Source organism: Equus asinus, chromosome X, assembly GCF_041296235.1.
Source record: "Equus asinus isolate D_3611 breed Donkey chromosome X, EquAss-T2T_v2, whole genome shotgun sequence".
Taxonomy (NCBI): domain Eukaryota; kingdom Metazoa; phylum Chordata; class Mammalia; order Perissodactyla; family Equidae; genus Equus; species Equus asinus.
In genome coordinates this window covers 45,215,015-45,229,148 of record NC_091820.1, presented here as the reverse complement: position 1 = coordinate 45,229,148, position 14,134 = coordinate 45,215,015, and the positions used below count along the sequence as shown (strand labels likewise).

Below are 14,134 nucleotides of genomic sequence, written 5' to 3'. Positions count from 1 at the left end.
ACAGGTGCTATGAAAGAAAAGTGCAGTGGCCCAGGAGAGTCGAGAGCTGGTGAATCAGTATGGGCAAAACTAAGCAGGCTGCTTGTGCAAAGGCCCCAGAGTTGGCATGAGAGAGTACATTTGGAAGGAACAACAGGAAGGTGAGTTAGAACAAGCTTTGAGTTGGGGTAGTTGCAAGATGAGGTTGGAGTTGGGTGTGCGAGGGCCTTCTAGACCTTTAGAGAAGTATTTTGGCCTTCATCCTGGTCTTTGAAGATTTTTACGCAGTGGAGGGCTGTGATGTCATATGGTTTGCATTTTAATAAGACTCATAATGGTCATTTCTAATGCCAGAAAAGATAAAACATAATTGGAGGGGTGGACACAGGCCTGACAGTAACCATGCTATTTTTTTTTTTGGAGGAAGATTAGCCCTGAGCTAATATCTACCGCCAATCCTCCTCTTTTTGCTGAGGAAGACTGGCCCTGAGCTAATATCCGTGCCCATCTTCCTCTACTTTATATGTGGGACGCCTAGCACAGCATGACTTGCCAAGCGGTGCCATGTCTGCACCTGGGATCCGGGCCAGCCCTAGTAACCATGCTTTTAAGAGAAAGATCAGTCCCTTATCCATGTCCCCCTTTTTTCCCCTCTTGATTTTCTGCCTTCAGAGAGAACATCAGTATCTTGGGAGCTGTAGAGAACCTTTATGGTATAATGGAAGAGCCAGTGGCTTTGGAGTCTTAACACATGTTACTAACTGCCATCTTGGACAAGCTCAAGTTACTTAATCTCTTAGCTTCTGTTTATGTCTGTTAAATTGACTGATAGCCATGTGGGACAGGTATCCTGATGATTAAATGAGGTTATACAAATAAAGCACCTACTACTGTGCCCTGATACATAAGTGCTCATAACTTTTCTAGAGTAATGAGAAAATGTATAAATGTAGAGTAATGAACAAATTAAGATGGGACAGGAGAAGTGGGTGGAGCAAAATGGCGGGGTGAGCTGACCCGGGATTCTCTCCCCTCCAAAATACAACAAAAGATTGGAAGAACTGAATTTCAGAGAATAAACATAATGCCAGCTCATTAGACACCTACAATACCAAGAAGGCGGAGATCATAAACCTAGCTTTACCCCTTCGGAGGTGCTGGAACGGTAGGACAGAACATCGCTCCCTCCCCTAGAGTCTGCGATCGCTGCCGTGCAGGTCAGGAAGGAGCGGGGGAAGGGCCGCGCGACCGGGGGATCATCCAGGACTCCTGCCGCTGATTCAGTGGAGACCCGCTGAGGGGAAAGCTTCTGTCCGCGGGGACCCCATAAATCAAGGGCCTTGGGAGACCAGAGAACAGAACTGATCTGAACCCAGACCGGCGCGTGTGAGTAACAGCCCCTCCCCCCTAACAAAGCCAGTGGGCGCAGCCATCTTGCCCCAAGGCGGAGAGCTAACACGCCGCTCTCGACCCCCATCTAGTGGCGACAGGCTGTAACTGCAACTGAATTCTACCACCATGAGAAAAAACCGCTCCTCTACCATCCAGCAATTTATAAAAGCCCCAGATCAGAAGGAAAACAATAAAAACACAGAATTAAGTCCTGAGGACTTGGAATTAGGTAAACTAAGTGATAATGAATTCAGAGCAGCTATAATCAAAAAACTCAATGAGGTAGAGAGAAAGAGAAACAAGCCGAGTTCTGGAGTTACTTCACAAAAGAGATTGAAATCATAAAGAAGAATCAAACAGAATTACTTGAGATGAAAAACACAATGGACCAGATAAAACAGAATACGGATTCCCTGAATGCCCGTGTAGACCACATAGAGGAGCAAATCAGCATAATCGAGGACAGACAGGTTGAATGGCGCCAGACAGAGGAAGAAAGAGAACTAAGAATTTAAAAAAATGAGGAAAATCTCTGAGAGATAATGGATTCAATGAGGAGTAAGAACATAAGGATCATAGGAATTCCCGAGAATATGGAAAAGGAAAATGGAGCAGAAAGTGTGCATAACGAAATTATTGAATAGAACTTCCCAAATCTAGGGATCAATGGAGAAATGTGTGTAGAGGAGGGTTTTAGATCTCCTAGATTTGTCAATGTAAAAAGACCCACTGCAAGGCACATAATAGTAAAGTTGGCAAATAGGAATGATAAGGAAAGAATACTCAGGGAAGTAAGAAAAAAAAGAGAATAACCTATAAAGGAGCCCCTATCAGACTGTCAGTGGATTTCTCTACAGAAACCCTACAAGCTAGGAGAGAATGGAGTGATATATTCAAAGCTTTAAAGGATAAAAACCTTCAGCCAAGAATACTCTATCCAGCAAGAATTTCCTTCAGATATGAGGGAGAAATTAAATCTTTTCCAGACAAACAAAAGTTAAGGGAATTTGTAACTAAAAGCCCTCCATTACAAGAAATCCTCAAGAAGGCTCTCATACTTGAAAAAAGAAAAAAGGGAGAAAGGGGTCACAATCCACAGACTAGGGAGACCGATGGATAGAACCAGAACAGGATAGCAAATATTCAACTATAGCATTAGGGTAAAAATAAGGAAACTACCAAAACAAGGACGATCTTAGCACTCTAACTACAAATTAATAAGACGAGTTGGAATAAAAAATGAAAATAATTATTTAGGAGGGGAAGAGCAAAGGATCTAAATCAGTATTGGTCGAGTAAGTAAGAGACCACCAGAGAATAGACTATATTATACGTGAGCTTCTAAATACAAACTTCAAGGTAGACACTAAAATAAAGTACAGAACAGAGTCACAAATCATAGATAAGGAAAAATCTAAGAAACCCAGCATAAGAATTGCAGTATTAAATGGGTAGTCTAAAGCACACAGGAAAAGAAACACAGGAAAACAAGATAATGAGCGACAGATTGACAGCATTAAGTCCACATGCATCAATAATCACTCTCAATGTGAACGGATTGAACTCTCTAATAAAAAGACACAGAGTGGCAAAATGGATTAAAGAACAAGATCCAACAATTTGTTGCCTCCAGGAAACACACCTCAGCCCCAAGGACAAACACAGACTCAGGGTGAAGGGGTGGAGGACAATACTTCAAGCAAATAGCAAGGAAAAAAAGACAGGTGGTGCAATTCTCATATCAGACCACGTGGATTTCAAAATAAGACAGGTAAAGAGAGTCACAGAGGGACAATATATAATGATCAAAGGGATGCTTCATCAAGAAGAAATAACGCTTATAAATATCTATGCACCCAACACAGGAGCACCAAGATTCATAAAGCAATTAACATACCTAAAGGAAGATGTTAAAAACAACACAATAATAGTAGGGGACCTCAACACCCCACTCACATCAATGGACAGATCATCCAGACAGAAAATCAACAAGGAAATAGTGGCGGTGAATGAAAAACTAAAACAATTGGACTTAATAGACATATATAGATCACTCCACCCTGAAGGAGCTGAATACACATTCTTCTCAAGTGCACATGGAACATTCTCTAGGATAGACCATATGTTGGGAAACAAGGCAAGCCTCTACAAATTTAAAAAAAATTGAAATAGTAACAAGCATCTTCTCAGATCATAGTGCTATAAGGCTAGAAATTAATTAAAAGAAAAAAGCTGAGAAAGGCACAAAGATGTGGAGACTAAACAACACACTACTGAACAAACAATGGATCATTGAAGAAATTAAAGAAGAAATAAAAAAATACCTGGAAACAAATGAAAATGGTAGCATGCCATACCAACTGATATGGGATACAGCAAAAGCTGTATTAAGAGGAAAATTCATCGCAATACAGGCACATCTTAACAAACAAGAAAAATCCCAAATAAGCAACCTTAAAGCACACCTAACTGAACTAGAGAAAACAGAACAAATGAAGCCCAAAGTCAGCAGAAGGAGAGAAATAATAAAAATCAGAGCAGAAATAAATACTATTGAAACGAAAAAGGCAGTAGAAAGGATCAATGAGACAAAGAGCTGGTTTTTTGAGAAGATAAATAAAATTGACAAACCACTAGCCAGACTTACAAAGAAAAAAAGGGAGAAAGCTCAAATAAAGAAAATCAGAAATGAGCGAGGAGAAATAACAAAAGACTCTGCAGAAATACAACAGATTATAAGAGAATACTACAAAAAACTATATGCCAACAGAATGGATAACCTAGAGGAAATGGATAAATTCTTGGACTCCTACAATCTCCCAAAGCTCACTCAAGAAGAGGCAGACAATTTGAACAGACCAATCACAAGGAAAGAGATTGAAACAGCAATCCAAAACATCCCAAAGAATAAAACCCCAGGACCAGATGGCTTTCCTGGGAAATTCTACCAAACTTTCACAGAAGATTTAATACCTATCCTTTTCAAGCTATTCCAAAAAATTAGGGAAGATGGAACACTTCCTAACACATTCTATGAGGCCAACATCACGCTGATACCAAAACCTGACAAGGACACCACGAAAAAAGAGAACTACAGGCCAATATCACTGATGAACATAGATGCAAAAATTCTAAACAAAATTTTGGCAACCAGAATTCAGCAATTCATCAAAAGAATCATGCATCAGGATCAGGTGCGATTCATACCAGGGACACAGGGATGGTTCAACATCCGCAAATCAATCAACGTGATACACCACATCAACAAACTGAGGAATAAAAACCACATGATCATCTCAATAGATACAGAGAAGGCATTTGACAAGATCCAACAGCCATTTATGATAAAAACTCTGAACAAAATGGGCATAGAAGGAAACTACCTCAACATAATAAAGGCCATGTACGACAAACCCATAGCCAACATCATACTCAATGGGCAAAAACTGAACCCCATCCCCCTGAAAACAGGAACGGGACAAGGATGCCCTCTATCACCACTCTTATTTAACATAGTACTGGAGGTCCTGGCCAGAGCAATCAGGCAAGAAAAAGGAATAAAAGGAATCCAAATAGGGAGGGAAGAAGTGAAACTCTCGCTGTTTGCAGACAACATGATCTTATATATAGAAAACCCCAAAGAATTCATTGGAAAACTGTTAGAAGTAATCAACAACTGCAGCAAAGTTGCAGGGTATAAAATCAATTTACATAAATCAGTAGCATTTCTATACTCCAGTAATGAACTAACAGAAAAACAACTCAAGAATACAATACCATTCACAATCGCAACAAAAAGAATACAATACCTTGGGGTAAATTTAACTAAGGAAGTGAAGGACCTATATAATGAAAATTACAAGGCCTTTCTGAGAGAATTGGATGACGACATAAGGAGATGGAAAGACATTCCATGTACATGGATTGGAAGAATAAACATAGTTAAAATGTCCGTTCTACCTAAAGCAATCTACAGATTCAACGCCATCCCAATCAGAATCCTAATGACATTCTTTACAGAATTAGAACAAAGAATCCTAAAATTCATATGGGGCAACAAAAGACCCCGAATTGCTAAAGCAATCCTGAGAAAAAAGAACAAAATGGGAGGCATCACAGTCCCTGACTTCAAAACATACTACAAAGCTACAGTAATCAAAACAGCATGGTACTGGTACAAAAACAGGTGCACAGATCAATGGAACAGAATTGAAAGCCCAGAAATAAAACCACACATCTATGGACAGCTTATCTTTGACAAAGGAGCTGAGTGCATACAATGGAGAAAAGAAAGTCTTTTCAACAAATGGTGCTGGGAAAACTGGAAAGCCACGTGTAAAAGAATGAAAAGTGACCATTCTTTTTCACCATTCACAAAAATAAACTCAAAATGGATTAAAGACCTAAAGGTGAGACCTGAAACCATAAGGCTTCTGGAAGAAAACGTAGGCAGTACACTCTTTGACATCAGTATTAAAAGGATCTTTTTGGACACCATGCCTTCTCGGTGAAGGGAAACAATAGAAAGAATAAACAAATGGGACTTCATCAGATTAAAGAGCTTCTTCAAGGCAAATGAAAACAGGATTGAAACAAAAACACAACCCACTAACTGGGAAAAAATATTTGCAAGTCATATATCTGACAAAGGCTTAATATCCTTAATATAGAAAGAACTCTCGCAACTCAACCACAAAACATCAAACAACCCAATGAAAAAATGGGCTGGAGACATGAACAGACATTTCTCCTAAGAAGATATACTGATGGCCAGTAGGCACATGAAAAGATGCTCATCATCGCTGATCATCAGGGAAATGCAAATCAAAACTACACTAAGATATCACCTTACACCCGTTAGAATGACAAAAATATCTAAAACTAATAGCAACAAATGTTGGAGAGGTTGCGGAGAAAAAGGAACCCTCATACACTGCTGGTGGGAATGCAAACTGGTGCAGCCACTATGGAAAACAGTATGGAGATTCCTCAAAAAATTAAAAATAGATCTACCATACGATCCAGCCATCCCACTACTGGATATTTATCCAAAGAGCCTGAAGTCAGCAATCCCAAAAGTCCTATGCACCCCAATGTTTATTGCAGCACTGTTTACAATAGCCAAGACGTGGAAGCAACCTAAGTGTCCAGCAACAGACGAATGGATAAAGAAGATGTGGTACATATATACAATGGAATACTACTCAGCTGCAAAACAGAACAAAATCATTCCATTTGCAATAACATGGATGGACCTTGAGAGAATTATGTTAAGTGAAATAAGCCAGCGAGAGAAAGATAATCTGTGTATGACTCCACTCATATGAGGAATTTAAAACTATGGACCAAGAACAGTTTAGTGGATACCAGGGGAAAGGTGGGGTGGGGGGTGGGCACAAAGGGTGAAATGGTGCACCTACAACATGACTGACAAACATTAATGTACAATTGAAATTTCACAAGATTGTAACCTATCAATAACTCAATAAAAAAAAAAAAAGATGGGACAGGAAAGGAGCCTGTGATATTGTGATTTATAATAAGAAATATGTACTTGGTCTTCACCCCAGTTTCTGGCCCAGAGCTTTTAAAAGTGTTGGAATTCCTTAAGTGGTAAGAGCCATAAAGGTGTCTTTTGTTATGTTAATGAGGCGACTCTGAAAGCTCCTAGGTCGCCCTGGGATGGGGGCTGGTTGCCAGGGCAACCTGGAGAGTTGGAACTTTCTGTCCTGCCCCTGCCCCCCCCTTGGGGGAGGGGATCAGGGCTAGATCTTGAGCTCAATCCTCTTGGACCACCGATTTAATCAATCGTGCCTATGTAATAAAGCCCCCATAAAAACCCAAAAGGACGGGGTTGGGAGAGCTTCCTGGTCAGTGAACTCCTGGAGATGCAGGGAGAGTGGTGCGCCCTGAGAGGACGTGGCAGCTCCTCGCCCTGTCCCCACACCTTGTCCTGTGCATCTCTTTCATCTGGCTGTTCCTGAGTCATATCCTTTTGTAATAGAGCGGTGATCTAGTGAGTAAAATATTTCTCGAGTTCTGTGAACAGTTCTAGCAAATTCGTTGGACCCAAAGAGGGAGAAGTTGGAGCCTAGCCAGCCATTTCAGAAGTACAGGTAACAACCTGGGCTTGTGACTGGCATCTGAATTGAGTTGCCAGGGAGGGCGTCGTTGGAACCTCCAATCTATAGCCAGTTGGTTAGAAGCGTAGGTAACAGCCTGGGCTTGTGACTGGTGGCTGAAGTGGGGGTGGGGGTGGGGGCAGGCCTGCGGGACTGAGCCCTTAACCTGTGGGATCTGACGCTGTCTCTGGGTGGACAGTGTCAGAACTGAGTTGAATTGTAGGACACCCAGCTGGTGTGAAGAATTGCTTTGTGTGTGGGGGGAAAACCCACACATTGTAATGGGGTGCAGAATCGTAGAACCACAGAGAAAGTTTGAATGGAAGGGAACCAACAAGTCCACAAAACAAAAAAATTCCTTGGATAGCATAAATACTGAAACTTGTTTTGCCTTACCCACTAGAGTGGTTATAGATCGTAGTGTCTGAATATAACTGAAGTGTGTCACAAGTAATAATAATGAGTAGTTGAGTAATTAGTGAAAACAAATATAATACCAGTGTTTGCAAATGAGATTACCTAAAAATTAGAGTCAGAGTGTCCCTCAATAATTATTTTTACTCACGTATCAATATATTTTCTTCGAAGGAATTTTAAAAAACCCTGGAAGTCCAGCTCTTACATAGATAATTAACAGCACGTGAGTGTTTTGTTACTTCTTTTGTGTTGTGTTTCATACACTTTTGGGGTTTTGGCAATTTCTCTGTATCTGTGAGAATGTGTCAAGCCTGCAGTACCCTGTGTCATTCTCATGTTGTGGTAGAAAAGCTGCCACGTAGGATAGGATATTTCTTCCAGACAATAATGCATAAAAAGTTGGCCTTTAAGCATATTGAATCTGTCATAGCGACAGAAATTCCAATTTAAAATTCAAAAAGGTCTGAGTACTATTGGCTTAAAAAATAAGTATTTTCATGCTCTAAAGTGGTTATTTTGAAATAAAACTGAGTACTTAAAAGATCCTTCAGAGGGGATTATAATAAAGATGGAACACTTATTTATACATTTTACATTAAAACTTTGTCAACATAATTTAAGTTCTGCCTTCTTTGTATGCTAGTGTATTAATTGCAAAATAATAGTTTGTCTAAGGCAGTTGTAAGTTTTAATTTTTAGTGATCGGCAAAAGTAGTGAGGTGTAGTGCCTAGTGAAGGCTAAAAGTGCAGCTTGTGTTTCACAGTTATGTCTCTCACTGGTAAGTCAAGTATTTTAAGAAGGGAAAACCAAGGGTTGTGAATGTCAGTCAAACATACAAAGGCATTAGAAAGGAAAACAAATAATTGAATAGTTTTTCCCCTTTGACTTTGGTACATAAAACCAGAATAGGTAAAAGTCACGGGTTAATTTCCATGGATGAGTTTAAGGATGATGCGTCAAATTGTTTTCTAAGAAGCTCAGCTCATTTTGATGCCTGGTAAGGGAAGTAATTTGGGGGCGTGTTGGACTTGCTGTTGCTTCTTTATTGTCTCTATCCTCAATCTGTAATGTTAATTCCACAAGAGCAGAGAGTTGCCCACTGTGCACTGCCATATTCCCTTATGCTGAAAACAATATGTGGCCCATTGTAGATGGCTTAGCACATGTTTCTTGAATGATTAAGCTTTGAGTTTTTATTTAAACATATATGTTTTTTTGGATGAAGAGAGAAAAATTTAGAAAGAGACGAATTCTTTAAGTATCCTGGGATCATAGATACGGAATTGTAGAGAAGAGAGGTTCAGTGTGCTGTATAAAAGGAGAGAGAGATTCTGGAATACAGGGAAAGTTTGAGCAGAGATGGAGTGACTGGATAGAGAAGGACCAGTGTTTGTCCTGAGAGTTTCTCTGATATTAGGCCCCTCCTTGAAAGCAGCTGTAGAAATTCAGTTCTGCAGAGTTTAAAATAAATAGAAATGGTTGCCTCTTATGAAATAGAATACTAGGTTATTTAAAAGAACATGATGTTAACCTTTTATCCAGGTAAAAATGATGCTTTTCCCATCTTGGAAGATGTTGAGATGCTAAGTTTGTGAAAAAGTGCTGTGTATTCTAAAGGCAGTCTCATACTGCCATTTTGGTTAGGTTTTGCATTGCAGGAAATCCAATATGCATTCCGGTAAAATCTGAATGAAGGGGAGGGAGGGCAGTGACCCTTAAAGTACTTTTGTTTTTCTAAAATAAAACTTTAAGCTTTATGTAAAGCTTAAAACTTTACTTCATATACTAAATTTTCACACTGATTTGCTTGAGCCTTCCTATGGGAAGGGTTTGTTGTTATGTCAAATTCTAAATGATTTGAATGATTATTGAGTTGCTCAGTTCTGTGTAGGATACTGCTGCTCTGACTTGGTAGAAAGCTTGTTCTAGCCCCGTTAGATAATGCCTAAATATCCTTGACTTGGAAAACCAGCTCCCTTAGAGCCTTGAGACTGCTTCTTGAAATCAGGTAAAGCAGTGTGGTACCCATCTGTTAACTCCACTTGGATTGAATGGGATTTAAGAAAGGTGGCGGTGTTATTCTTGGATAACTTAGTTGTAGTGCATCTTTGATATTTTTTTTCCATTCAAATCGTTCCAAATTATATCTGAAAACGTTATTTTCAAATTCTTAAACTTCAAATATTCAAGAACCCTGCACAGTACATTATAGAAACGGAAAAGAAAATTACATTTTTTGAGAATTACTGTGTGTTTGGTGTTTGCGAAACATGTTTATTAAAAAAAATTCTCCTGGTGTTTTTGTGCGTAGCTTTATCTCAGTTTTAAAGACCTGGAAAAATAGTGAGAGTGGTTGTTACTGGCCTTTAGGCTAGGCAGCTTGTAAGCAGCAGACGTGAGATTTTGCAGGAGTTATGTTTGAATCCAGAAATAATTTTTTTATTGCTCCATACCTATTTCTTGCTCTTAATCTCTCAAGGTAGCAAATGAGGAAAAGGTTTCCAATTCTTTTTTTTTTTTTTTTTCCTTTTTCTCCCCAAAGCTCCCCACTACATAGTTGTATATTCTTAGTTGTGGGTCCTTCTAGTTGTGGCATGTGGGATGCCACCTCAGCATGGCTCCATGAGCGGTGCCATGTTTGCGCCCAGGATTCGAACCTACAAAACACTGGGCCGCCTGCAGCGGAGCGCACAAACCTAACCACTCAGCCACGGGGCCGGTCCCAAGGTTTCCAATTCTTATGTAGTGGTAGGGAGGTAGCTGTTAAAAATAATAGAGTAGAGCAGAGTATGCTATGCTGAGACCTGACATTCTTGCCCAGCAGTACTGGAAATCTAGAAATGTGGAGAACTTGACAGGTAGAAGAAACCAAGAGAGAGAAAGGTGAGACTATGTGAGGTAGGGATGGCAAGCAACTTGAGGCTTTGCTGATGGAATGTTCTGCAAGAAGCAGATGATTTAGTTCTGTGGGTCTGAGAGCAAAGTTGTTTTCGTTTGGGGGAGAGGTTACACGCTACCACCTTTTCCATTTACCTTAAAGTTATTTTGTTTAAAGGGATAGTCCCCTGGTTATCCATAGAATATTTCTGTCTAGAATAATTGAGCCCCTGACTTTTGTCAGATATTTTTGATTTGTCTATAGATGGAGGGTTATTGGGATATGTATAGATGCAAGGATTTTGAGCATAAACAAAACAACACAAGAATATAATTTTAAGTTATTTTAAATCGATGTGCAAAGCAAGAGAGCAGTCCGTGCTATATATAACTGTGGGGAAAATATATATGACAAAATAGACCATTTTAATCATTTTTAAGTGTACTGGTCACAGTGGTATTAAGTACATTCACATTGTTGTGCACCCGTCTCCACCATCCGTCTCCAGAACCTTTTCATTTTCCCAGCCTGAACTCTGTACCCCTTAGATAATAATTCCCTGTTCCCCTTCCCCAATCCCTGATAACCACCGTTCTGCTTTCTGTCTCTAGGAGTGTAGGTGCCTCATGTAAGTGGAATCATGGGATATTTGTCCCTTTGTAACTGGCTTATTTCACTTCGCATAATGTCCTCAAGCTTCATCCATGTTATAGCATGTGTTGTAATTTCTTTCCTTTTTCATGCTAAATAATATTCAGTTGTATGTATATTCCACATTTTGTTTATCCGTTCATTCATCCTCGGGTTACTTCCTGGAAAGACTTTTTACGGAGAGAGAGTATGTTTTAATGGACAAGATAATAAAATTAATTCTAGACTTTCCTACCTGTGTTTTGGTTAAGTCACTCCTTAGAGCCTTGGTTTTCTAATTTATAGAAAAATACCACAAATTCTGTGTAAACTGAAGATTTATCCAAAACAATACCTCTTCGATGTTGATGTGCCTCAGGACTCATCCCCTCTGCCCAACTTGCCCCACATCTGGGAATATATGATGCTGCTTCCCACTCCCGCCCCCAAGATCGTGACCGCTTCACTCTCAGAGGGACGTGGGAGGGAGTAGAGGTTGTGTTTATTTTGGGGGAGAGGAAAAAAAAACCCTCCCAGGTGATGCTAATGAATCCATCTTCTCCCACCCCTTGTGAATACCTAGAACCAGTCAACTAAGGTTCACAATCTTGTGGCACCACAGTCTCGTGGCACGTTAGAACCAGTCACTGGGGGAGATTTTTTGAAAAGTACTGATGCCTAGACTTCACTCCCAAATATTGTAATTTATTCAATCTGGAGAAGGGTTTGGAGGTCAATGTTTTTTAAAGCACGTCAGGCGATTTTACTATGCAGCTAATGATGAGGCCCATTGGTCTAATGAATAGAGAATTGAGGGTTTGGTTGCTTTCCTGTACACTTTTGTTAGTCAGGTAGCGAAGAATTCCGTGTTAAACACTTGTAGTCTGTAGCCTTGTCTTGGCTCTGGGAGTGCCTGTAGCTAAAACCTTGTCAAAAGTGGGATGTCAGGGTCACTTGACAAATTCACTTGTATCGGAGTAGTAGTATATAGTTTGAACCCTCTCCAAAGAAAAGTTGACCCAAAGTTTTGAAGTTTCTGTTAAAACCACTTGTGAGGTTGTTTTAAAAATGCTTTATAATGCCCTAGTATCCGTGATAAATGTTAGTTGTGTAATCCTTTCTGAAATGTTTTTGAAAATCAGATTTTATTACCTGGTTTATGTCTTGAGTATACACATTTTTACGGTGCATTTAAGGCATTGGCAAATTGAAGACAGTTTTCACCATTCCGTAATTGAATTAACAAGGCAACTAAGTGCCTTGATAATGTCTTTTGAATCCCAGGAGAAAAGTGAAATATTATGTCATAAGGCTATACTTATATGTTTTCTTGATATAACAGCTGATGTGCCATTATCAGTTTATGAAGTTGAATAAAGCATTCATGAAACTGTAGCTTTTCACCTTGCCCTCTCATTTATATAGCCACCTCCTCCTAACTAGATTGACTGGTAATATTTTTTTTGAACAGTTCCTTAATTTGTGTTTTTTATATCTAAAACAAATGTACTTTTTCCTTCTATTTGTAGGTTATGCAATGGTCTCTGCAAGATGGTTTATTCTTGAATTGGAGCTTTTTAAGACTGACAAATGCTGGTACTTCATCTTCTATAAGTGGACTATAATTTCTTTTCTCAAGACAACTACATAAGCAGACAAAATTGCAAAGATCTGCCCTGTGTCGAGTATGACAGCCACGACTCGTGGCTCTCCAGTAGGAGGGAATGACAGCCAGGGCCAGGCTCCTGACGGACAGTCTCAGCCACCCCTCCAACAGAATCAGGTAGGACGTTTAAGATACTAGTTAAAGCTACGTGGGTATGTATACGGTGGGATACTAAATAATGCAGCATGTTCTGAATAATTTGCAAAGTAACCATAAAACTGTTATTTTAAGAAAAGTAAATGGAAGTCTTACATAGTAACAAGAAAGCTCAAGTGCTATATAGATGGTGATGCTTGAATATGTAGCCCTTCTTCTGGTGTCTTATAGTGACATTCATTGTTAAATTAAGTATTTAAGCCCTGTGTCAATTTCGGAGCAAAGCATTAAATCATTTAGCGTAGCCTGGAAGGTTAAGAGCACAGACTCAAGTCATACTGCTTGTCTTCAAATTTCAGCTTTGCGCCACACTAGCTTTATGACTCTGGGTAAATTATATAGCCTCCAAGCCTCAGCTGTTCATGTGTGAAATGGGGATAACAGTAGTGTAACTACTTGGTAGGATTGTTAAGAGGATCAAGTGAAATAATGTTTGCTAAGAGCTTAAAATAGATTTTGGCATTAAGATTTTGTGTTGGCCTCATAACTCATAGGGTAGTAGTCTTTCTTTTTCTATTCTCTGGATGAATTTGTGTAAGATTTCTATTTCTTCATTAATCATTTGGAAGATTTTACCGTGAAACCATCTAGCCTCAGGTTTTATTTGCGGAAAGGTTTTAATTGCACATCTAACTTTTCTTTTAATAAGGGAATTTTCTGATTTGTGTGTGTGTGTCTTTTGGTAAGTTGTGTTTTTCAAGGAATTTGTCTATTTCATCTAGATTGTCAGATTTGTTGGGGTAAAGTTGTTTATAATACCCTTTTTATTATCTGTTTAATGTCTTGAGATCTGTGGTAACATCTCCTTTTTCATTTCTGATACTGCTAATTTGTATTCTCTCTCTGCTAGGAATTTATCAATTTCATTAAACCTTCCTCCAAACTAACTTTTG

The 14,134-nt window shown here is 39.3% G+C and overlaps 1 protein-coding gene across 4 annotated transcripts in view; it reads left to right on the top strand.

Moving 5' to 3' along the window:
* Positions 1–14,134, top strand: part of USP9X (ubiquitin specific peptidase 9 X-linked) — a 145,387-nt gene that overhangs the window by 30,085 nt on the left and 101,168 nt on the right. For all 4 annotated transcript variants that reach the window (XM_070502649.1, XM_070502647.1, XM_070502648.1 and 1 more), the window contains exon 2: positions 12,949–13,202. In XM_070502649.1, the coding sequence (XP_070358750.1) occupies positions 13,107–13,202 (96 nt within the window). In that variant the 5' untranslated portion in view covers positions 12,949–13,106. The remainder of the gene's footprint in view (positions 1–12,948; positions 13,203–14,134) is intronic.